Source organism: Leiobunum rupestre, chromosome 8 (genome assembly GCF_980474605.1).
Source record: "Leiobunum rupestre chromosome 8, qqLeiRupe1.1.hap1, whole genome shotgun sequence".
In the NCBI taxonomy this organism is placed as follows: domain Eukaryota; kingdom Metazoa; phylum Arthropoda; class Arachnida; order Opiliones; family Sclerosomatidae; genus Leiobunum; species Leiobunum rupestre.
The window spans coordinates 8811058-8837328 of NC_143391.1; the positions used below are offsets into that span (position 1 = coordinate 8811058).

At 38.8% G+C, this 26271-nt stretch overlaps 2 protein-coding genes across 2 annotated transcripts; both read right to left on the bottom strand.

Annotated features, from left to right (window-relative positions):
• Positions 1-7156: 7156 nt before the first annotated feature.
• Positions 7157-12967, bottom strand: LOC149932330 (uncharacterized). Its single transcript, XM_090157103.1, has 4 exons — positions 12923-12967; positions 11131-12383; positions 10207-11068; positions 7157-10114 (listed from the first exon to the last, which is right to left on the bottom strand). The coding sequence occupies exons 1-4, from the start codon at positions 12965-12967 to the stop codon at positions 7157-7159; spliced, it is 5118 nt and encodes a 1705-aa protein (XP_090013229.1).
• Positions 12968-19595: 6628 nt separating this feature from the next.
• LOC149932331 (putative ATP-dependent RNA helicase DDX23) lies at positions 19596-23494 on the bottom strand. Its single transcript, XM_090155509.1, has 15 exons — positions 23295-23494; positions 23103-23156; positions 22639-22779; positions 22445-22556; positions 22242-22380; positions 22032-22186; positions 21788-21964; positions 21643-21722; positions 21359-21584; positions 20966-21289; positions 20793-20882; positions 20564-20713; positions 20170-20430; positions 19938-20112; positions 19596-19871 (listed from the first exon to the last, which is right to left on the bottom strand). Exons 1-15 carry the CDS (start codon positions 23387-23389, stop codon positions 19648-19650), a joined length of 2403 nt encoding a protein of 800 aa, XP_090011635.1. The 5' UTR covers positions 23390-23494; the 3' UTR covers positions 19596-19647.
• Positions 23495-26271: the final 2777 nt, after the last annotated feature.

Consider the following 26271-nt stretch of genomic DNA (forward strand, 5'->3'; position numbering starts at 1 on the left):
TATGGTGGCCGAACGTGAAAGACTAGTCAATCCAGACTCCTAAGTCTCTAACAGGAGAATCACACTTCGGAAGTACAGCGCCATCCATGGAGTAGCTTAAACAAGGTTTTTTACGACCTAGATGATGTACTCCACACTTGGAAATATTAAATTTCATCTTATGGTTGGAAGCCCACTGCGACACTGCGTCCAGATCGCCGCGGAGGTGAAGTTGGTTCAGGGGAGTGTGAACAGGGTGGGCCAATTTAGAATCGTCTGCAAAAAGGTATACGCTGGCATTTTTCACGGCGCTTGGCATGGAGTTAATGAATATCGAGTAGAGCAGTCGTCCAAGCTCACAGCCCTGAGGAACACCAGCTAGAGGAGTTAGGGGAGGAGACGCACTTCCTTGCAGTACCACAGAATACTGTCTGGCAGTGATAAAATCAGAAAGCCAGGAGAGAGCTAGGCCACCGACACCAGCAGAAATATTGTACTCTTACCTAGAATGCTCCAGTCTACGGGAGAACCTGATGCCAAGACATTTTGTAGCAACGACTAATGATTATATAGTCTTTGCTTAAGCTTCAGACAATCAGCGGCCATTCATTGACTACGGCAAGCCGCTAGCGCCATAACATGGTGGTTAAAAATAGTAGAAGCTCAGACGATTTTTACAGGATCCATCCCGGACAGACCATCCGATCCAAGCTCGCAGAATTCCCATTGGTTTTTGCTGGAATTTTTCACATGAACCACTTAAGTGGTAAGTTTTTTGAACTTTTAGTTTTGTTTTCATATTTACTTATAATAAGGAATATTTAAATGCCATTGTGAGGAAGATAAATAAGATTTCGTTTATGCATTGAGTTGGGAATAAATAGAGGTACAACTAAATCTGGCTGGCGCGGGACCAATTTCGTTCAATAAGGAGACCTTATCAACTTTATCGTTCTACCGTGGTGGCATCTGTCTCTAGTGGTGGAAACTATATTGCAATTGAATTTTTTCGCGAATCTGATGCGAAATTGAAATGTATGATTACTCGTAACAAACAAACCTTTGAAGTTGTTTAAAAATAATTTTATTCTGTCAACACGATCCTTTTTAACTCAAGTTACGGTGAGTTAGCTAATAAATATTTATTTTTAGCCATATAACTTTACAAAATATAGATGGCGCTACCGCCAAATTATAAAGATGAATTTCGTACAGTCTTATCTTACCGAAATTGTAATTGTAATTCTAGCAGTATTATTCCCAATTCAATGCGTTTATGTTCGCTTTGAAAATATTTAAGCCTAGGCCCGACATAGGTTCAACTTTTAAAATAGCAGGCAATGTCAACTAGAAATAATAATATGTTACTGGATATTGCACTACAGCCTTAACTAAGGCATTTAAGGGCGTCTCTCAATAGTCGCCTGTTAAAGCGTGGGCGGGATAGCATTGCCATAGGAAACAATAAGTGTGACCCCCAACGTTTTACGCACGTTTAACGCCCTTTTTTACGCACGTCGTACGACAGGAAGTAGGTAAGTAAGATTTGATCAAAAATCACCAGTTTTGTTACTTCTAGGCCTATTCCAGCTTAGGTTGCAGCCGCGTTGGAAAAAGTTAATTTTAAGTTAGTTAATTAGCCATTTCGCGTCATACCTGAATTCTTTACGCGCTGAAGCTATATTCGCATTCCATTGAAAGCCTGCCTGCAATAAGAATAACGTATGAACAGGCGCGTAAAAAATAAGTGTGACCCTAAATATTTGTTATGCCCAGAAGTTGAGCATAAGTGTGCCACTAAATATTTTTTTGACCAGCTGCCGTACACACGATTGCTCGCGGTACGTTAGTGGTACAAAGCGATTGATATCTCAATCGGTAGGCACTATTATAGCCTCGACGGGATTTTCGTAATTTTTGGGGTCGGAGCCCGAGAAGTGGGGCATTTGCCCACTTTAGTGTTTTTGGTCGATTGTCATATTTGAATTTCGTGCCAATTGATACAGGTGCCATCTAACTCGAAACGCTTGGTTTTTATAAAAATTAATTTAAATGAACGTGTTTGCGTTTCGCCACCTTATTTCCAAAACCAGGTAACTCGGAAAACTTGGTTTTTATAAAAATTAATTTAAATGAACGTGTTCGCGTTTCGCTACCTTATTTCCAAAACCAGGTAACTCGAAACGCTTGGTTTTTATAAAAATTAATTTAAATGAACGTGTTCGCGTTTCGCCACCTTATTTCCAAAACCAGGTAACTCGGAAAACTTGGTTTTTATAAAAATTAATTTAAATGAACGTGTTCGCGTTTCGCTACCTTATTTCCAAAACCAGGTAACTCAAAACACTTGGTTTTTATACTAATTAATTTAAATGAACGTGTTCGCGTTTCGCCACCTTATTTCCAAAACCAGGTAACTCGGAAAACTTGGTTTTTATAAAAATTAATTTAAATGAACGTGTTCGCGTTTCGCTACCTTATTTCCAAAACCAGGTAACTCAAAACACTTGGTTTTTATACAAATTAATTTAAATGAACGTGTTCGCGTTTCGCCACCTTATTTCCAAAACCAGGTAACTCGGAAAACTTGGTTTTTATAAAAATTAATTTAAATGAACGTGTTCGCGTTTCGCTACCTTATTTCCAAAACCAGGTAACTCGAAAAACTTGGTTTTTATTAAAATTAATTTAAATGAACGTGTTTGAGTTTCGCCACCTTATTTCCAAAACCAGGTAACTTGAAAAACTTGTTCGCTACCTTATTTCCAAAACCAGGTAACTCGAAAAACTTGTTCGCTACCTTATTTCCAAAACCAGGTAACTCGAAAAACTTGTTCGCTACCTTATTTCCAAAACCAGGTAATTCGAAAAACTTGGTTTTTATACAAATTAATTTAAATGAATTTACTCGGTTCTTCTCGGTTCCGGTTCCGGTTATCCGTTGCATCCCTAATATAATGCTTATAGAAGCTCAACTGTGTCTTTTCCGGCCAATTTACATAGTAGTCAAACAGTAACACATGCATTCGGTGAAGCTTCACTCCTTTAAAAATTCAAAACCATTCTCATTTTATTATTGTGGATTTGTGTATTTTAAATTCATAAACGACTCTAAAGACTAAAATACACTTCGTATGATTACTGTTGTTACTGTTAATGCCTTAATGACACTACATCCGGGGCTAAGCTCCTAGACCGCCGATTTGTTTCTCTTTGCCCCCTCCAACTTCTAAAACGTTCCTACGCCCCTGAAATGAGGAGCGGAACGGAAGGCAATGTCTCCCCAAAACTTGAAAGTACATCATATCCCCCCTGTAGCGTCTTCGTCTGTTATTATAAGATGTCGGAATCGTATAAGACGCTATAGATTCTTTTACGCGCGTATTTCATGGGTGTCGCCATTACCGTGCTACACGCGAGAGAACGGGTTTTGGGGGAAAGAACTTTCCATGGTAGAGCTACGTGCAGTAAGTCTATGGCAGCTGCCTGTGGAGCAAATCGTGGGAGGGTCCTTGATGGGGGGAAAGACGCGCGTAAAAGAGTGTATAGTCAGGGCGCAATTGTCAATATTCAGTTGTTACCTCGCATGTTTGGCCGAAAGCGATTTTATGGTCTTAAAAAATAGATAAAAATACGGAGAATCTGATTTTGCTTGTTGTCCAATTGTCAAACCACTACAACATGTCTAAAAATGGCCGCCATTTTGTCTATTTTTGGTTTTTGGCGTCTGGAGCCCTAACGGTTAGCGATACGCCGTTCTGGTCGATTAGATGAAATATTCCTTGGACTATTTCCTATAAAATGATATATAACACTTATTAATGTATTAAGCGCCACCTAGTGAAAATGCAGAAAAACATATTTGTAATGGGGCGCCATTGCGGAATTTCGTCTCTATAGTCTTTAAAATTTACCGATGTACCTTATATAGATATATTTAAACATAATTTCACCGATAAGTGCATATTTTCCGAAAAAAAGTGATAGTTCTAATGATTAGGTTATTAAAAAAATTATTTTTAATTTTTATTATTTTATATTATTTCTCTACTTGGTTTACTTCCAAAAACCGTAAAAACCCATTTAACTTCTCGAACGCCATTTTTGTGATTTAAGCGCAATTGTAGAAGACTTCAAAGACTACAGCGGAATCCGTTCAAAAAACAACTCAACTTTGCACCACGAACTTCTTGGAAAGAAAAGTTCAAACATTTTGAAGTTGTCAGCGCAGTTGGTTAAGACATTAACAAAACAGGGTAATCCGTATTTAGCTAAAGATATCTGCAATATAATGACATCCCATAAAATTGCGCATAACATAACTAACCGCGATCAGTTAGGAGAGGTCGCATTCCAAAGATTCCGGAATGAACGAATGGTGACCCACGAGAAACCAAAAATAAAATTTTGGGATTCTCAAAAGAGAAACAATTTTGAATATTTTCGAGATTCAGGACCGTCAACCAAATCCAAAGTTCACGGGCAATTGATAACGGTTAAACAAGAACGCAACCTTATATCTCGACTCTTGGTGGTTGCTAAAAACAGACCGGATTTGTCAGCACCGAAAGCCATCGGCGAGTACGAGTTTCACGTCACTCCACCATCAAATTTCAATAATGATGGCTCACTCGTAATGCTTAGCGAGAAACACAAGCTTTTAAATCTTTTGAAAGGCATACCACTTACTGAAGATAGCGAATCGACCACAGAATTAAATGAACTTAATCATTCCCGAAATGAATCAGTTATAATAATTGACGCTATGTGCTTAGTTCAAATGATCAAAAAAACACCTGATATGGTAAAGGCTGAACATTTCGCACTCAATTTCCTTGAGCGCCTGAATAATATTAGTAAAGGATACCAAGAAATGAGATTACTATTCGACCAATACGTAAAAGGTTCGTTAAAGGAAGCCACTAGACAAAAGCGCACTAAGAAGCAAAACGCTGTCCATTACCACGTTAACGATGACACCCCAATAAAAACTACTGGAGAGTTTCTCGCTCACGTTGAAACCAAGGCGGAACTTACCAAATATCTGGCTTATAAAGTGGTTGCTTTTCATGACCAAATATTGTGCAATTCGGACATAACGAATATCGTTGCATTACAAGATATGGCTTATGGTAGACACACTCTCGAAGAAGCAGATCAACTCATTTTGTTGAACGCCGTTGACTTGGCAAAGAAAACACCAAATTGTCAATTGACTGTTTATGCAACGGACACCGATATTATCGTGTTACTAGTCGGTTTTTTTAAGTCTATTCCAAGATCAACAATTGTACATCGAAATGGAGAGAAGATATCTTTAAAAGATATATTTCACCGACTTGGAGAAGAACGTGCTAACGCTCTGATAGGGTGGTACGCGTTCAAAGGTACGGACAACACTGGTTCATTTGCTACTAAAGGAATAAAGCAACAGTTCCAAGCGTACATGGATGCCGATAAAGATATACTTGAGGCTTTTACAGCCTACGGAACAACATTTGATATCCCCGAAAATATTTTATTCCAAATGGAACGCTTCGTTTGTTCCTTGTACGGTACACCTGGAAGCCATGTCGACTCGCTCGCCGAACTTAGATGGACTCTATTTGCACGTGGAGGAAAAGAGGGTCGACAGCTCCCCCCAACTCAAGGTACACTAGTTCCACATATTTCTAGGGCATATTATATGGCACTTGTTTGGAAATTATCTTGCAAGCCATGCCCTACGATACCTACTCCAACAAAGTATCACTTTGAAGATACTGTGGATGGTTTTAAGCCAGTAATGTGCTTAAATTTACCAGCGCCCAAAGCGTTGCTTGAACTTCGAAAATGTGGATGCAGTGCTAGAACTAATCGATGTTCAAGGTTAACCTGTTCCTGTTTGAAGAACGGCCTGCAATGTACCGATATGTGCACATGCGATGACCTTTGCCAAAACCGTCAACTAGAAAGTTTTCAAGATTGTGATGTAGACTTTGTTTAAAATTAATTGATATATTAAAGAACAGAATTTCCAATTATAAATGTTTCAAATAACTCAAGCTTTATTAAAAAATTATATTACAAATGTGTAAAATAAAACTTTATTTTTTATTTAAATTTTCTAAATTTGAAAATAATATAGATTTTTAAAGAATTAAATTAATTAAAGCTTTCTCCCGTTAGATGGCACTACTTGTATATTTAAACTAAAATATTATGTTATAACGAATGGAGATTTACCTTGTTATAAGGTGTATCACTGATTGTTGAAGACTATAGAGACGAAATTCCGCAATGGCATCCCTTTACAAATATGTGTTGCTGAATTTTCACTAGGTGGCGCTTAGTGCATTAATAAGTGTTATATATCGGTTTATAGGGAATAGTCCGAGGAATATTTCGTCTAATTGACCAAAACGGCGTATCGCTAACCGTTAGGGCTCCAGACTCCAAAAACCAAAAATAGACAAAATGGCGGCCATTTTTAGACATGTTGTAGTGGTTTGACAATTGGACAACAAGCAAAATCAGATTTTCCGTATTTTTATCTATTTTTTAAGACCATAAAATCGCTTTCGGCCAAACATGCGAGCTTTTTGTTAATTGCGCCCTGACTACTACGTGAGTTTCGGGAGAGCTGTTCCGACTTTAACTCAAATGACCGACTGAAAAATCATTTGAATTCCCTGTACTATTATGACTATATTAACTAAAAACGCATCTGTTGAGAACAAACAGGTATTTAATAACACTTTTCGGTTATTGCAAACGGAGCTCCACTTTTCGGGAACTTACAAACTCTAATTATATTTCAAATCTAAAGATCGTTGGGTTTTCTTTTTATTAACGCTCGAAAGAGCGCGCGATTTAAAGGAGTGAATTTCAAATCACGCGTCTGACGCCGTTAATTTCCTTCAATATATATTACATTGGTTATAGGTCTATATTCTGTTATACATATATACGCGAATACTATTTGATATAAATATACATGTGTTAAAATTATATATTTTTTCTATACCAACAGTTTTTGCTCTTTTTACATAATAAATTTTAACAGCGTTACATTTTTAAAATCAATAATACCAATAAAACTAATTATACTATTTAATGCGCGATAATTTTCAACACTCCCCCCAAAATAATGCTATACATTAGTATTATTTTACTCTTTTTTTTACACCGTAGCGCATTAATCATTAATTTCTAAAGCGTATAGGAGCGATATCGGTCGTCTTATAATGTTTCCATTTGGGACTCTGACTAAACACGATCTAATTTTCCCATCGCGACCCCTTTTTGTTTCAGTTATCACTCCCAATTTCCACATGTGTTTGGGATATTTCTCTTCGTGTACCAGTACTTCGTCATTTTCCTTTATTGACGATTCTTTTCGCACTCCACTGTCGTAATGCGCTGAGTGCAATTCAAGTAGATATTCTTTCCTCCACCGATTCCATAACCTATCTAAAAGCGCACTTCTATGTCGCTCCCGTCGGGTCATTTCTAATTGATTTCTCGGTATTTCTATTTCTCTACCTCGCTGAGACGGTAGACACGTTAAACGTTTTCCGGTTAAAAAATGGGCAGGGGTTAATGGTGATGGTTCTTCAGCATGACTGGGTACGTATGTAATCGGTCTAGAATTAATCATTGCTTCAGTTTCTGCGAGACTTGTTTCCATTTCTTGATACGTTAACGCTGCACGACCCAGAATTTTCCTTAAAGTTGTTTTTGTAGAGCGAACTAATCTTTCCCACCATCCACCCCACCACGCTGCTCTTTCAGCGATGTAGCGCCATCGAATACCCTTGTTGGCAAATAACTCTTGAGTTTCAGTACTCTTCATATTTTTCCATAGCAATCGTAAATCCTCTTCAGCTCGTCGAAAAGTTCTCGCGTTGTCCGAATAGACTATACGAGGTATTCCTCGGCTGGCGATAATACGTCGAAAGGCCAATAAAAATTGATGAGTATTTTGTAACGGCACAAGTTCCAAATGGATGGCTCTTGTTACTGCGCAAGTACACAGACAAATATAACATTTCTCCAATTTTCTATTCATCTTCACGAATAATGGTCCGGCGAAATCTAAACCAATTATTTCGAAAGGTGGAGACTCTTGGATTATCTCACTAGGAAGTGGAGCTGTTGGGGCTTCACCTGGTTTGGATCTCAATCTCCTACAAAGCATGCACCCTTCGACAACAGATTTTGCCAATTGCCGACCGCAAATACACCAATATCGACCTCTCGCTTGTGTTAAAGTATTTTGTACTCCCGAATGAAGAACTTCGATGTGGCTTCTAATCATTAACAACTTCGACAAGTCTTGTTTGTACGGAAGAATTATAGGGTGTTTTTCATCTTCACTTAAATCAGCTTGTTCGAGGCGTCCACCGACACATAACAGACCATTCCTTAAAATCGGTCGTAGCTTCATGATATTAGATTCCTTGGGAATCGCTTGGTCCCTTTTCAAAGATTCTATTTCTGATCCGTACTCCAAGATTTGAACATTTTTAATCCATATTTGTTCCGCTTCTCGTATTTCATCAACCCCGATGGGCCCCGAGTTGACTTCTCTCCTCCTGATTTTGTTCACAAATCGTAGAACGAAAGCAGTTATTCTGAACACCTTGTTTACATCGCTGTACCTTTTTAACTGCAATATATTGTGGATTCCATTAATTGTTTCACGGTGAATCGTGAGGACTGTCTTTCTCTTCTCAAAATCAATCTCTTCAATAGGATCTGCTTTCATTTTCTTTTCTTCAATTGTAGGCCACGTAAATTCTTCCTTTAAAATCCACTTCGGACCATTCCACCATCTATCACTTTCAACTAACTCAGTTGCCCTTAATCCACGACTCAGAAAGTCCGCTGGATTATCTGTACCGGGACAATATCGCCATTCCTTGGCCCTAGTTATGTTTTGAATTTCTGCTACACGATTTTGTACGAACGGTTTCCAAGTTTTAGGTGATTTCTTCAGCCATGAGAGCGCGACCATAGAATCTGACCAATAGACAACCGGTATTTCTTCGATCTTCAAAGCGGCCTTTACGTTTTTTGCGAGTCGAGATCCCAACAAGCAACCCATTAATTCCAACCGACGAAGAGATAATTTTTGTTTCATTGGCGCCACTCTTGCCTTTGACGTCACAAATGACGTTCCCACCCTTCCAGTGTTTGTTTGATAACGAAAATACACCACACTGCCATACGCCTTTTGACTGGCATCGCAAAACACGTGTAATTCTTTCCAGGCCCCTTCATTACTTCCCCCGAAGTAATAGCGATCAAGATGGATTTTTCGAATTGTGGCTACTTCTTGGCACCACGCTTGGAACTTGTTGTTCAGACTTTCTGGTAGCGGTTGATCCCATTCAAAAGGAGGATCCCATAGTTCTTGGAACAGTAATTTGGCGCGTATCGTGTACGGCGCTAACATTCCGAGAGGATCAAATATTTGAGAAACTGCACTCAGTACGTGGCGCTTCGTTCCCTTAGTATTTTGTAAAATTTCTGCCAATTTGGATAGATCAAACGAAAAACTGTCTCTTTCTGGGTTCCATAGCAGTCCTAAGATTTTCTGCTCGACGTTGGTTTCGTGTTCGATTTTTGTATTTTCGTTCGAATCTGCCGCTTCACTTCCCCATTTTTCCTGTAATTCGTTGGAGTTTGATTTCCATTTTCGAAGGTTCATATTTGCTTCTTTCATAATTTGCAAGGCTGCGTTCGACAATTCGTAGGCGCCTTCGACATTTTCCGCACCAGAGAGATAGTCGTCCACGTACAAATCTTCATCTAGTGAACGAACGACTTCGGTTTCATCACCTTTGTATTTTTCAATATGTACTTTAATCGTAGCTGCCAACAGAAACGGACTGGCCGAAACGCCGAATGGAACTCTTGTCATCTGAAGTATTCGAAAATCATCTCTTCGAAACCCTCCATCTTCGTGGATTTTCACCCATAAGAATCTCACTGCGCTCCTATCTTCTTTAGAGAGGCCGACCTGAAGAAATGCCTTTTCGATATCAGCAGTGATGGCGACACGATGGCTTCGAAAACGAATAATGAGCTTCAACAGATCCGGATTTAAGTTTGTTCCGCTCGATACGCAATTGTTTAATGACGGTGAACCCTTGACGTGTGACGATGCATCAAATACGACCCTTAATTTTGTGGTCGCACTGGCTTCGAGTTTAACACCGTGATGTGGCATGTAATATGTACCGACTTCATTTGTGCCTTCACCGGCAAAACCTCTTCGACTACGCCTAGCTGAATTTGTTCTTCGACAATTTTCCGGTAGTCTTCAAAATATACTGGATCTCTTGAAAATCGCTCCAGAAGATGTCTCATTCGCCTGGTGGCCACCGATTTATTATCTGGTAGAATTTCTTTAGCAACAATCCAGGGAAATTTCACTTCATATCTTCCTTCTTCGAAGATGATCTCATTTTTAAACCTGTTCATTATTTCGTCTTCACTTCCAGTTTGATTTTCATCGCTGTTGATACCTAGCGATTCAATTTCCCAAAAGGATTTCAACGTTTTGGCCACTTCCGATTCGTGGAGGCCTGTTTTCATCACAGTAATTCGGTTTGTATTAACACCGATCAAATTTGACGTTGTGGGACCTTGGATAGCCCATCCTAATTTCGTTTCAATCACAACTAACGAATTAGTCAATCGCTCGAATTTTCCAGTAACTACCTCATAGTAGGAATCTGCTCCAATCAAAATACCTATGCTTGATAGAGCAGGTGTCGTTTCGTTTGGCTCGTCCGCCAGTTGATAACCCTTCGATTCCACGAGATCCTTAATTTCTTCACATTTTACGAGCGAAAGAGCGTTACATAAATACGGGACTTCTATGGCCGTTATAGCGATCACTTCTCTTGGATCTTTCACATTCTGTAAATTCACTCTAATGATTCTAAAGTTCTGGATTTCGATTACTTGTTGCCCCACCACTGGCAGTTTCAGTCTTCGCGCCACGTCTTCTCTTATAAAAGACGCTTGGCTTCCTGTGTCCAACAGACATCTTACTACCAGAGATTCTCCGTTGTTATTCGGGCCCCCTTTACTGTGGCTTTAGCAGTTTGTAGAAATACAGTTTTCTGGCAATCTATCAGAGAAACCACCTAAACTGACGTTTCATCTTGAACTCCTTTAATTTGTGTTTGCGATTGTGTCTTCTTGTTCACTTTATTCTCTTCGCATATTGCAACGTTGTGTCTTCGTTTACAAATTTTGCAAGGATGGAATCCAGATCGACAGTTTTTCATTCGATGGCCCACCTTCATGCAAATGTAGCATCTGTTCGAATCTTTCAAAAACTTCAATTTGTCTTCTAAGTTCATTTTTGCGCAATTGATCGCGGAATGAGTGTTGTTCTTACAGAAAATGCAGTAGGGTCCTCGTTGTGATACGTTGGTTTGTAGCACTGTTGCACTCGCGATTATTTCATCTTCAAGTTCTTCTTTATAAAACTTCTTCGCAGTGGCCTGTTTACGTGATTCCTTGACTTGAGTAGGTTTGGCACTTTCTTTTAACATAGCGCATCTCTCTCTACCTTCAACTTCTTTTTGAAAAAATGCCATTACCTCGCTTATGTCCCACTCTGAATTTCTACCCTTTTTCATGCTATACTTTAAACGAATCTCGTCAGGCAGTCGACCGAGAATTATGGGACAAAGGGACACTCCATTATCTTCGATATCGACTCCTAACGCCATTAAACTTCTAATATTAGACTCACAAGTATCATACAACATTCTAAGAGCTGACAAATCATTACAATTATACACTGACTCTATAGAGTGAAGTCTTTTCATGAGCTTGTGTACGATCATGTCTTTACGTTCGTATCTTTCTCTTAATATTCTCACAGCGACATCGTAGTTTACGGCCGACGCCTTCATGCCTCCCAAAGCGCTTTTGGGTTCTCCCTCCAAATACGAAAGTAGATAATTAAACTTCTCTACCTTATTTAAAGTTGATCTTTCACCAATCGTCGACTGAAACTGAGACCAGAAGCCAGGCCATTCGGTTATCTCTCCACTGAACTTGGTGATGACGAGAGTGGGAAGTCTTGGCTGATTTCTCGAAGCTGTAATTGCTGTTGAGTTGACTGATGTGGCATCCGAATCGTCGTCCGAGCTCGATGATACCTCAGTTCTTCGTCCTTTTAGAGATCTCCGAACCTTATTCTTGAAAAGAATGATTTGGTCGTGACATTCGTGGCACTCCTTCGCTTCCAGTTCAATTTCTCCCTCACTAGCTGTCGTCATCAACGCCGCTATTTTCTCGTCGACTTTAAGAAGGGCCTTTTCTTTCTGTTCAAGTAGGGCTAGTTGGTCTTCGAATTCGTCGCGTGATGCACCATCTTGTAGTAATGATTTAATCTTATTTATGATTTTCGTTACGTTGTTTCGAGTAACTTTCCGGAACGTCTTTGCTACGGCAAGGAGTGAATTTCAAATCACGCGTCTGACGCCGTTAATTTCCTTCAATATATATTACATTGGTTATAGGTCTATATTCTGTTATACATATATACGCGAATACTATTTGATATAAATATACATGTGTTAAAATTATATATTTTTTCTATACCAACAGTTTTTGCTCTTTTTACATAATAAATTTTGACAGCGTTACATTTTTAAAATCAATAATACAAATAAGACTAATTATACTATTTAATGCGCGATAATTTTCAACACCCCCCTCCATCTTGAAACGATGAAACAGTGGGAATTTTCAAACAGAAGATTTCATTTTTACCCTACTTTATTGAATAAACAAATAACGCGCTTACATGAGTTCCCTACGAGAGAATAGTAGCAATAATTTTTTTAATTATTTTACATTAGGTCATCTAGATCGTGATTCTGGTCGGACTTGGGAGTCTGAACTCCAGACTTGCAAGTTCTACCAGAACCTTTGTTTTTAATGATCCAGACGCTAATTGTAGAAGGCGATACATGTTAGCCCTAACTCTAGATGGCGATAATCGCGACTCGGCCTTAATGATTATAAGGGACCCCAAAAACAGTTTCGCGGGAGGACCCCGAACCCATCGCTACGTCACTAAGAAAGCTACTATTTTTATAATATAATTTATCAAAAACAAATTTTATATTCTAAATAAATAAATGTGGTGGGTTTTATTTCTCTTTGACTTCATTTGAATTGCTTGTGTATTTCACTTTAATTAATACTAAACACACTGGAACCGTATAGGAACCGTTTAGGAACCGGAACCGATCGGTTCTAAATTTTGAGAACCGGAACCGAAACCGAGATAGTCCAAAAAAGTGGAACCGTTGCATCCCTACATTATATGCTTTTAAATTGAGAATTTGAGCTTTTGAAGATTTCAATTGACCAAAAAGTTGAAGGGGGAATAACATTAGTTGCCCCTGCCAGCAAAATTCTACGCCCCTGCCTCATTTCATTGAAAAATATAAAGACGGGATTTCTATGACTCGTTTTGATTTCAGTTGAGTATATCGTTCTAAATGGAGTTCATATTATTTCGTTCAATAAGCATTGTCATTTGTGAAATGTAAGCAAATGCATAAGTTGAAATTTTAGATTTTCTAGACAAAAACTGCCCAGGCCAGCGATTATATTATGGAAACGAATTAGCCTTACCTTAAAAACTTTAAATTCAGAAACACAACTTAGTTATTAATTTACAAGGTTTAACGATCTGCTATAAAACACGTGTCTCGATACTTTTCAAACTTCAGTATGTTACTTTCATTATGTACGTTGTTTGGAAATTTATGCGATGGTTATTGTTAGGGATGCAACGGTTCCACTTTTTTTGGACTATCTCGGTTCCGGATCCTGTTCCGGTTCCTAAATTTTTGCTTTATCGGTTCCGGTTCCGGTTCTCAAAATTTTAATTTATCGGTTCCGGTTCTCAAAATTTAGAACCGATCGGTTCCGGTTCCTAAACGGTTCCTATACGGTTCCAGTGTGTTTAGTATTAATTAAAGTAAAATACACAAGCAATTCAAATGAAGTTAAAGAGAAATAAAATCCACCACATTTATTTATTTCGAATATAAAATTTGTTTTTGATAAATTATATTTTAAAAATAGTAGCTTTCTCAGTGATGTAGCAATGGGTTCGGGGTCCTCCCACGAAACTGTTTTTGGGGTCTCTTATAATCATTAAGGCCGAGTCGCGATTATCGCCATCTAGAGTTAGGGCTAACATGTATCGCCTTCTACAATTAGCGTCTGGATCATTAAAAACAAAGGTTCTGGTAGAACTTGCAAGTCTGGAGTTCAGACTCCCAAGTCCGACCAGAATCACGATCTAGATGACTTAATGTAAAGTAATTAAAAAAATTATTGCTACTATTCTCTCGTAGGGAACTCATGTAAGCGCATTATTTGTTTATTCAATAAAGTAGGGTAAAAATGAAATCTTCTGTTTGAAAATTCCCACTGTTTCATCGTTTCAAGATGGAGGCCTGGGGGGATATGATGTACTTTCAAGTTTTGGGGAGACATTGCCTTCCGTTCCGCTCCTCATTTCAGGGGCGTAGGAACGTTTTAGAAGTTGGAGGGGGCAAAGAGAAACGAAACGGGGTCGAGGAGCTTAGCCCCGGATGTAGAGTGAGTAATCGGTCGCGAATGTCATAAATGCATTGACAGTAACAACAGTTATCATACAAAGTGTATTTTAGTCTTTAGAGTCGTTTATGAATTTAAAATACACAAATCCACAATAATAAAATGAGAATGGTTTTGAATTTTTAAAGGAGTGAAGCTTCACCGAATGCATGTGTTACTGTTTGACTACTATGTAAATTGGCCGGAAAAGACACAGTGGAGCTTCTATAAGCTTTATATGCTTTTAAATTGAGAATTTTAGCTTTTGAAGATTTCAATTGAACAAAAAGTTGAAGGCGAAATAACATTAGTTGCCCCTCCCAACAAAATGTAAGCAAATGCATAAGTTGAAATTTTAGATTTTCTAGACAAAAACTACCCAGGCCAGCAAACGAAATTAGCCTTACCTTAAAAACTTTAAATTCAGAAACACAACTTAGTTATTAATTTACAAGGTTTAACGATCTGCTATAAAACACGTGTCTCGATACTTTTCAAACTTCAGTATGTTACTTTCATTATGTACGTTGTTTGGATATTTATGCGACGGTTATTGTGGTTGTAGTTATAAAGTTTTGGGCGCGCCCGTTGAAATATTTGAAGCAAGTAAAACATTAACTTGAGCTGACAAGAGAAAAAACTAGACGAGGCCTCGCGCGGTTGGACTGTACACAGTCCCATAGACAATTTTGGGGCCCCTCGATGGAAGTCCCCCCCCCCCCCCGCATTGCGGAGTCTGTCGGGGCGTTATTTACGCCAATGGCTTCTCCGCAGTTTCTCCTCTAAGTCGGTTGCGAAGGGGATCAAAAATTATGCTTGCCCATTGCCCCACTAAATAATTGCTCGGAAGGCACACTAGTAGCAGTAGACGACAAATATTTTTTGTGGCCTTTGCTACATTTGTGAAATTGTGTCGAGTTTTCCGACTGAAGAAAATAAAACTAAAACTATAGCGGATTTCCGGATTATGCCAGTTTTTTTGCAAACATTTGGAGGACGAGCCCATTTTCAATTGAGAAGACGAAAGGGTGTGACAGTTGACAGTTACGTAGAAACCCACATAGAGTGAGATAGGATAAAGATGAGCTTATATGAAAAACTAATAGTAAATTAGGAAGTTTAATTACTAAATTTCAACATGCGCTTAATGTTGGTAAATAAAGTTATAGAACCGTTTAAAAACCGTTTAAAACCAAGAAAAACTCGGTTCCGGTTCCGGTTTCGGTTATCATTTTTTTACAAATATCGGTTCCGGTTCCGGATACGGTTATCAAATTTTTATATTATCGGTTCCGGTTTCGGTTCCGGTTCCTAGAATTTACTCGGTTCTTCTCGGTTCCGGTTATCCGTTGCATCCCTAGTTATTGTGGTTGCATTTATAAAGTTTTGGGCGCGCCTGTTGCAACATTAAGAAATATTTGAAGCAAGTAAAACATTAACTTAAGCTGACAAGAGAAAAAACTACACGAGGCCTCGCGCGGTTGGACTGTACACAGCCCCATAGGCAATTTCGGGGCCCCTCGATGGAAGCCCCCCCCCACATTGCGTAGTCTGCCGGGGCGTTATTTACGCCACTGGCTTTTCCGCTGTTTCTCCTCTAAGTCGGTTGCGAAGGGCATCAAAAATTATGCTTGCCCATTGCCTCACTAAATAGTTGCTCGGAAGTCGGAAGGCATACTAGTAGCAGTAGACGACAAATATTTTTGTGGCCTTTGCTACATTTGTGAAATTGTTTTCCGACTGAAGAAAATAAAATTAAAAACTGTCGCGGATTTCCGGATTATGCCAGTTGTTTAGCAAACATTTGGAGGACGAGCCCATACTTTTTGTGATATTTATTGATGACCTACCACGTAATATTGAAAAGCTACACCTAGGTGCCAGTTTACTAGGAATCCAACTACCAATGTCTAACCTAAATCTCTCGTGTCTTAGCAAATTCTTCCAAAGATCTACAAAGCATATTAGATGCATGCTCGCAGTTTGCAATTTCCAAAGGTATGAGTTTTTGTATGGAAAAATCCAACGCGATGATTGTCAATGGCTCTTTCCCAACTAATGAGGAGTATGATTTTAAACTTTGCGGGGAAGCGGTGTCTGTTGTTGATAAGTACACTTATTTAGGTATTGTAATAACATCTAAAGGGGAGCACTTTCTCAGTGAAATGTGGAGAATAGTTAAGGGCAAGAGTAGTAGGCTACGTTGGGCAATCAGCAATATGGCCTCGTTTTCCTACAATAGATACTCGGTGGGTCGGACGCTGTTAAAGACTGTAGCTGTACCAGCCCTCACGTATGCTAATGAGGTACTTTGCTTTGCAGGGGATACGAATGCGTGTCTAGAGAGGGCCCAGAAAGATGTGGGTAAAATGCTGTTAAATGGTGGCCCTTTCGCCGCCAATGCGGCTATACAAGGGGAAATGGGCTGGTCTTCCATGGCCTTCCGGGAGTGTAGAAGTAAAGTCAAATACCTGGGACGTCTAAAGTTTTTGGACCAAAACCGTCTAGTCAAACAGGTATATGACTTTATCAGAAATAATGGTCACGACACCGATTGGAGGGGCCAGGTCAAAGCCAAAGCCAGTCTAAAAACGTATATGTCTAAAAGCAAACCCCGTGTAGAGAACTGCTATAACAGCAGCTATAGCAGTGGGCTCCTTTTCCAAGCTAGGACAGGGTCGCTGCTGACTGGAGAAAGGCAGGCCGAACTCGGCCCATATAGTCCGGTATGCAAACTATGTGGGGCAGACAAGGAAAATATATGGCATGTGTTGATAGAATGTACCCAGACAGAAGTAGATGAGGATATTCGCATCTGGAGGGGCACTAATAGAGGAAAACCCCTGGAATCTCTACTCGGTTTAAAGGAGGACCCTTGGGACCATGGTGTAGTCTCCCATATACTGTGCTCCTGGAACAGACTAAAACTAGCTTGGTGAAGGACAAACTTGAGTTGAAATGCTAGTCAGTAACCCCCCTACTCCAGTACAGTGCTATATTTGTGATTTTTTCAAAGTTTATTTACATGTGTTTTTTATTTTGTTGTTTTAATTCTCGCTGAGCTCCGAGAGGAGCCGCTCTGTTCAAAAAGAGTGTAGTTCAACTACGGCAATAAAAACCTTTAAACCTTTAAACCTTTAATACGTAAGGGTGTGTCAATTGACAGTTACGTAGAAACTTACATAGAGTGAGATAAGATAAATATGAGCTTATATGAAAAACTAATAGTAAATTAAAACTAAATTTCAACATGCGCTTAATGTAGGTAACCATTTAAAACAATGAAAAACTCGGATTCGGTTCCGGTTTCGGTTATCATTTTTTTACAAATATCGGTTCCGGTTCGGGATACCGTTATCAAATTTTTATATTATCGGTTCCGGTTCCTAGAATTTACTCGGTTCTTCTCGGTTCCGGTTATCCGTTGCATCCCTAATACGAAGGCCATCAAAGATTTGTGGAAAATATCACGGGCAACACCGGTTCCAGGGCAAAACAGCAAATAATATGACATGACAGAGCGCACAATAAGGAGAAAAACGAAGACCGAAGTGCAGAGCACCGCCGGCAACGGAAAACGATCAACTCAGGCTAAAGACAAAAGACGCTCCCTGGACCGCCCTAATTGATAGCCCCACGCCATTGAACGAGCTGGGTGAAATTGGATCGAAAAAAAAAAGACCAGTCTAAGAAGCGATCCAATCGCTTCGCCACATTTGCAACAATGCGCTGAAACACCGCCACCGAATTTACGACTTATCCACATGGAAAGGGGTCCATAACAAGCGAAAGGAAGAGGCAGTGTGCTCAATAAGAAGGCAATGAAGCCGCTGAACGAGTGGGTCCGTAGATCAAACTTCTGACAGAGCACAAAGGGCCAAGAAAGAATCAGAGCACACAATAGCCGAGTGAATATCATGATCAAGGAGCCAAGACACAGCCAAGCACAAAGCACCCAGTTCCGTAAGGTAAATAGAAAGGTCCGGGGAGCAGCGAAAACGCTGACGGATCCCCAGACTGGGAATGACAAAAGCAAACTCAGATAACTCGGAATCCGGAATGTAATAACATGGCAACAGTCTGTAAAAAAACCGAGGCCAACGACTGATCCGTATAATCGGATCTAGAACCAGGAAGCCAATTAATGTCTAAGACAAACGGTAACTGCGCACCTGGAGGTCAAGAAGGTGCAAGAAACTGAGGAATAACACTGGACAGAAGAACATTCAAATCCCAACGCAAACCCAGCAGAGCAACAGTATCCCTGAGTGAAAGGCCTGACCCCGTAACCAGCCATGCGTTAAATGCGATGGTGGTGTCTGCAAACAATACAAAGCATAGAGGAGAGATTGGTAATCGCGACGAAGGTAAAGGGGCCGGACAAAAGCCTCGATTTCCATGGTCGAACGTGGATCCCCTAAAATAAGACGTAACGCCGCATTCTGGAGAACATCAAGTCGCCGAAGAACCGTTTTCGCTGCAGAATAATAGACCACAGAAGCAAAATCCAACAAACTGCGAATCAAAGCAATGTAAAATATTTGCATCACAGCCTGAGCAGGGCCCCAGTGAGCACCCACAATGACCCTTAACAATGAGAGACGGTGAAGACAACGGGAATGAAGATCCTCAATGTAAGGAGTGACTGGAGAGTTGTCGTGCTTATTTGAGAAGCAAAGAGTTATGCATTTTTCAGGAGAAGGACCAAACCTTAACTTAAGTTAAATAGCCATAATTCAAAACAAGAACGTATTTACTTACCAGACAAGATGAGTTTCTTTTTTTAAAAACTACTAATGGTATAAATTATACAAGTTGACAAGACTGCCAATGAAGTAAAAAGGCGCTTAGATTACCTCTAGCTCGGTCTCGCCTAGATCAGGGTAAGTTTCTTCTTACATTATCATTCTGCCTTTTCTACCCCTCATTTCTCTGTTATAGCCCAACTATTAAACTATAGCTAGAATTATAACTAACAAAGAATTATGCAAATTGTTTCAATATTTACAAAATTAAAATTACATTTAAGAAAAATTAAGCAAATATTTTTTCTTCCCTTCTTTTTTTGGTAACAACTGTGCCTGGTTTGTGTTGAGCATCTGGGTGGTTTGCTAATTCAGGTGGACAAGTGGAAACGGGGCTACTCATAATTAATTGCTTCAAGTCGTAGAATAAATGGGAGTCATCCTTTGTTACCAACGACATGGCTACACCAGTCAATCCGGCTCTGCCTGTTCGCCCAATACGATGGGTGTAATCTAAAATAGAAAAACCAAATTAAAATTTCCAACTCTGGGCAAGATCAATAATACAAGTCTTCAAACCTTCTATAGATTTGGCCATATCATAATTGATTACGAGAGAAACATTTCTGATGTCTATACCACGACCAGCAACATCTGTTGCCACCAGTATATCTTTAGAACCAGATTTAAGACTAGCTAAGGCATATTCTCTTTGTTCCTGTCCTTTACCACCATGAAGAGTACAAGCGTTATACTAAAAAATAGAACTAATTAGTAACAATAAAATTCACAATAATGAAATAACCAATACCCCAATCTTTTCCAATCCTTTAGCCAACACATCAGCTCCCTTCTTTTGGTTGACAAAAATGATAATTGGCGGCTCAACACCCCTCTCCAGAATTTCGATAAGTTTCTTTCTCTTTTCTGATTCTGAGACGAGATAAACGATTTGTTCGGTACGTTCCGTTGGTTTTCCAACAGAACCAATGTAAACCACTGAAGGGCGTCTAAGATAAGATCGTGCCAAGCGTTCCACAGCTGGTGGCATAGTAGCCGTAAACATCACCGTCTAATATAGATTTATATAAATAAATGTGTGACAATTAAAAACAAATGTCATGTTTCCTTTCTTTCGCATAATAGTTTGTTAACTTCCATGGCGGAAAATCCATTTAGCATTTAAAATTTAATTAACATCTAACCTGGCGATATTTATGCTTGGTGTTGAAATTCGCCAAGAGTTTTACTTCATCTTCAGCTTCATCAGTATCGGGTTTTTGATTGGTTACTGGCATATGGTCCAAAATCTTTTGAACTTCTGGTTCGAAACCCATGTCAATCATTCGATCTGCCTAAAAGATTTAACTTATTTACTTTCAATTGTTCATAATAATAGGACTTTTCTTTTTGAACTTAAAAATGAATAAATACCTCATCCAAAACAATGTAAGTACACCGAGATAACACTAAATATCTGTTTTCCAGCACATCAATTAATCTTCCTGGAGTTGCAATAACAATCTATTTGACAATAAATAAAATGACAACATTAAAAAGAGAGGATACAAATTTGAAAATATAGTTATTAAATTATTATTACTTACTTCGCAACCCAAACGTAAACGAAACCCTTGCTCTTCACGAGACAAACCACCAATTACGGCTACTGTTTTCATGTCTAACATTTTAGCAAACTTGATAGTCTCTTCCTCAATTTGTTGAGCCAGTTCTCTTGTTGGGGCCATAATTATGGCATAAGGGCCTTGATCAGCATCTTCCATTCGATCAATTTTTGGCAAGGACGTAATCCAGACCAATAATGGAATCAGGAACGCTAACGTCTTACCGCTACCTGTTTCAGCAACACCAATGATATCTCTATTTTGGAGACCAATTGGTATAGCTTGTCTTTGAATTGGCGTAGGATCCTTAAATTGAATTTAAACAATTAATCTAATACATTCTAAAATTAAATATTTATGGGGGATTGAATTTACTTTGTAATTAAGTTGTTCTATGACTTCCAGAATGCTGCCTGGAAGTCCAGATTCTTTCCACGAACGTAAAGGATTTGGAATGCGACCACCTTTGATAGTGATACTATAATCTTCACGGAAAATACGCCAATCTCTCTCCGTCATTTCATCCAAATCCTTCTGAGACCAATGACGATCATCCCATTTTTGTTTATCTTCCTTCCTTTTAAGTTTCTTCAAGCGTACTCTGAAATTTGAATAAGAAATTAGCTTGAAATTTGATTTAAATAAAACAGGTATTTTACAGTTCCTGTTCCTTTTCAGCAGCTGTTCTTCTTTTTTCAAGTAGTTCTCCGTAAAACTTCACCTGTTCTTTCTTTTGGGTCTGAAATTGTAAATTATTATTGAATAAAGAAGAGCAGTATAATTTCAATATAATGAGATAATTACTTTTAAATCAATTCCCGCAATATGACCCCTTCCAAAAAATTGTACGGTATGTTTGTCTTTATAAATTGGATTATAATCAACAGCTGTATCCTCAGATGCATCCCAATCAAACACAAATTTGCGGTCATTTAATCTTCTAACTCTCCTCTTTTTCTTCACAATTCCCAAATACCTTTCCTGAGAAAATATCAACATTAAAGTTCAAAAAGCATAAATTTATAATGACAAAAAAAATAAACTTTACCCTTATGGCATCTAATTCTTTAACTTTGTCTTTGGTTTCACGAATTTTATCACGGTTGTCATCTTCAACTACTACTTGTCCAACCGTTGCTCCTTGCGCTTCTTCCTTCTCGCGCTTTTCTCTCCTTTCTCTTCGTTCCCTTTCCCTAGCATCTTCTGAAATAACAAAAAATTAGAACTGTAGGACAAAGTTTAATCAAGGCTATCATACCTTGCATTCTCTTAGCGTCTTCCATAAAGTTAAGCCTCCTGGATCGCTCATCTTCAATTTTCTTTCTTTGCCCATCAACTTCTTGCTGGCGACGTTTCAGAGCCTCTTGGGCTCTCTGTTCTTTAGTTAAGAATGTGGGCTACAATACAAATTGCATAAGAAATTTTTGTAAATATGAAGTAAATCAGAGGAGGCTAAATTACTTTGCTTCTGGCATCTTCTTCTGCTTTTTTCTTGGACATAAGTTCCTCCAAAGATAGAGGTTCTCTTTTTACAACTTTAACATCATCTTGCTCTTCTTCAGTTTTGAGGGATCTTAAGTTAAAAAATTACAAAACAAAAACTTTAAAAATGAGGAATGAAACCATGCAAAGGCTATTATGTTTCAGGAACTTACTTTTCTCCTTTAAGTTTTTCATTTTTATCCGGTTTGGTGTAACGTTTATCGCGATACTTTTCTTTAAATTTATCCTTCGAAACCATATCTTTATCTTTTCTATCTCTTTCTCGGCTATGACTTCTATGCCTTCTATCACGACTAAATAAATATAAAAAAAAATTAATTATTTTATTCAGTTTAATAAAAGAGAATGCAAGAGTTACCGAAGTCCTCAATGAGGTCACTCAAGCGACCAATTAGAAATGAGCAATGGAGTGCTTTAAGCAATTCGATTTTAGATTTACATTCGGTTAAGTGGGGTTTGAGGTTAATTTTAATTTAGGTTAGATTGAGAAGAGAAAGTACTAGTGCATCGTTGATATGCTTAAAAAATCAAACAATGTAAGCAAATTTGCTATAAGTAGATTGAGTGACTCATTGAGGACTTCAGTAAGACTAGATTCTGCTAGTCTTTTGTTGACCTGCGCTCACGACTCCGAGACCTTTTCCTCCGTTCACGACTCTTCGATCTTGATCTTATAGAACAGTACATTTTTGCATTAGTGAAAGTGGTTAAAGCATGTAAAAATATACGCATTCACTTTCAACACTTTGTGAACTAAAAGTACTTAGGCCTATGTTAACCAAAACAAAGTTGATATAACACCAAATACCTTGGTCTAGATACTCTTTCGTTCTTCACATCTTTATTTTTAGAGTCATACTTTCCTTCGTTACTTTCGTTGTTATCTTTATTATCCGGATACATTTTTATTTCAAAAAAGAAAAGAACAAAGCCAAGAAAATCTCTACTTTGGATTAGAAATAACCGTTCTAACTTGAAGTTGAAACATTAAGCTGCGATAGCAGACGACAGTCATGACAGGCTCGTCTTCATTTTTTTTAAACAAAAATCGTGGGGTCATCCATAGCCATCACATTCCCAAGTCAATGGTGTCAACAGCCCACTCCAGTGTTTCCACACGGGTGACTTTATTTTTCCCTTTTTTTGGAGCGGATAAATTAATTTTTCCCGTTTTCGAAAACCGTTTTTCCCGCAATTTTCCCCGCTAAATTCTAACCGACGGCACTTATGTAAACATCGCTGGCGCCGCAGAAATTATTATTTTTTTTAATTTCTGGGATTTTATTCGATTGGCAGCTTCCTCCTCACTAGTGGAATATTCTTCTGACTCTTCGTCCATTTCTAAGTAGTGTAAAATTTTGTTATTATTTAGTCATCGCTCTTATCATATAATATAAATCGTAAAACTTACTCGTGCCACTGCCTTCTATTATAGTCTGATTTCGGGCGCTCTTCGAGTCTGGACTTCAAAATGAATAAGTGATATGGCCCGGAAGTTCGTAACGGCAAGGATACGGGTAACCAAGGTAACGACCCAGCCGGGCCGTAGCAGACGATTCTAACTAGAACAAGAGCTGATTCGAGTACGCAGTGAACAACATTGCGCAGTGATTCAGTGAATCTAGCGAGTTCAGAAAAGGTCTAGAAATAAGCATGCACTATATAGTTTTCTCTGTCGTTAACTTTTCCCGCGAAATTTCCCGTTTTGAGTGATTTATCCCGCTTTTTTCCCTTTTTCCCGCTTTCGAATATTTTGCAGCTCTCTTAGTCAGTTTTCCCCGAAAACGGGATTTATTCCCGCAATGTGGAAACACTGGCCCACTCTGCCCGGTAATTTGGTATGCCATCGTCTTAATATTTTTGGATTGTAAAAATATATAACTTATATGATTCGAAATTGGAATGTATGATTACTCGTAACAAACAAACCTTTGAAGTTGTTTAAAAATAATTTTATTCTGTCAACACGATCCTTTTTAACTAAAGTTACGGTGAGTTAGCTAATAATTATTTTTTTTTAGCCATATAACTTTACAAAATATAGATGGCGCTACCACCTAATTATAATTATCAGAACAGGTCCCGCGTAACCATGACAACCGAAATCGTAATTGTAATTCTAGCAGTATTATTCCCAATTCAATGATCACACCAATGGGGCCAGCATAATGTTTCCACAGTGCCCTTAAGAGATATAAAAGGGAATGTCATACTTTTCCCACGAAATGTGAAACGCTATATATGATGGCGGTGTTTGAAATCCAAACAGTATGTAAAGATACTGGGAATCCTGACAAATTAAAAGAGATGTAGTAAACGCATCAATTCTCATCGTCGCATTCTGTATGATATCCGAACGCTGAAGGAACGTGATTCTCGCCGAGGCATAGCACAACAGCATACGGATCAGAGTCGAATAAAAAAGTCTGATTTCCCCAATGCGTAAGAAAACCAAGACACCGTGCACAACGACAAAATAAATAATCAATATAAGGAAGCCAGTTCAGGAGAAGATCAAAGAGGACACGTAAGTAAAGGCATTGTCCCCAAGATCTTAAGAGAGATGATGCTTGTTCCATAAACAAAGACTCTCTAAACCGCGAACTCCGAGGCAAACAAATTGTTAAAATGTTGCTCTTACGTCACAAGACGGCTTTATTAGAATATTCTTCGCACGAGCGATAGAAAAACCTATATTCCTCGCGACTGTAGCGCGCTCTCGTAGCTTTGTAAAAGTAAGAGACTGTGACGTAAGAGCCACATTAAAACAATAAGGCCACGCTATTTTATAAAAAGAACTATTGCCACGCAAGTCTCATCAGAAAGGTCGTCAAGGACCAAACGTAAAGATTGAGAATTTGACTAGTATACGAGAATACCAGCACTACGAAAACCATTCTTACCAAGTTAATTGCATGAAAAAATACAAACAGGCACTCTTTAAGGGAATATGAACTTGCGTACTAATGCCGGATCAACGAATTTCACATTTCTACCACTAGGTTTAACGGAAGATAGAGGTGATTGGCGCTAGTTACGTTGAAAACCAGTCGTAGCGCTTGTTAGCAGAAGTTTTTCGATTTAGTTCCTACTCCATTTAAAGGGACATAGTCTCAGTAATTTCCCTGTGCTAGTCTCCGGAATTTTATTGGTTGGATCTGCTATCACGAGGAGGGGCCACTGGAAATTCGGGTCGAGTTTTTCCAATGATTGTTACCCTTTAAGAGATACCAAGTGACGGGTAATATGCGTCAGTTACATCAGGTTATCGACGCCACGCCGACCTAGACGAAAATGCGACTGCAAAGGATTACGAGCCAAGGAGTGCAATAACGGGTGACTTTAACGAGATGCCGAGATCTGGCACTTGTAACCCATAAGGGCGGTGGCGCACTGGGAGCTCTTACCCTTGGTAAAATGTTTCTACCAACTCCAGTTTCGGTCAGGTAGGGGCCGGATATTAGACTTTGGTTTCCAATGGACGCTTCAATAAAAGATACCCGGTTTTTACTCCTCTCTCCAAATTCATCTGGGAAGGAGCTATTTCCGGTCGGTCGGTTAAACGGTTAGAATGGCTAGCCAAAAAGTCATATTTAAGCCAATTGGAGACGCGCTTTTGCCCTCATGAGAATTTTGCGTCAGGTAAGAAACGCGTCGGCTCACGTGTATAAGGAACATACTAATGTTAATTTTCGATAAGATATTTTAAGGTAAAATATATAATGTTACTAAAACTAAGTACAAGAAGATAATATTATTAGTATTATCATCCTCTTATGGTATAA

Bases quoted from the DNA above. Each gene is read 5' to 3' on its own strand.
- LOC149932330 (XM_090157103.1), bottom strand. From the start codon at position 12,967: ATGTATCGCCTTCTACAATTAGCGTCTGGATCATTAAAAACAAAG. The intron at 11,069-11,130 runs GTCAGTTTAGGT...AAACTGCTAAAG, and splicing joins AAAGGAGTTCAAGATGAAAC to CCACAGTAAAGGGGGCCCGA. The intron at 10,115-10,206 runs GTACATATTACA...TCACACGTCAAG, and splicing joins TGAAGGCACAAATGAAGTCG to GGTTCACCGTCATTAAACAA.
- LOC149932331 (XM_090155509.1), bottom strand. From the start codon at position 23,389: ATGTATCCGGATAATAAAGATAACAACGAAAGTAACGAAGGAAAGTAT. The intron at 22,780-23,102 runs GTCAACAAAAGA...ATATTTATTTAG, and splicing joins TCTCGGAGTCGTGAGCGCAG to TCGTGATAGAAGGCATAGAA. The intron at 20,714-20,792 runs GTATTTATTCAT...TAAATCTTTTAG, and splicing joins CTTACATTGTTTTGGATGAG to GCAGATCGAATGATTGACAT.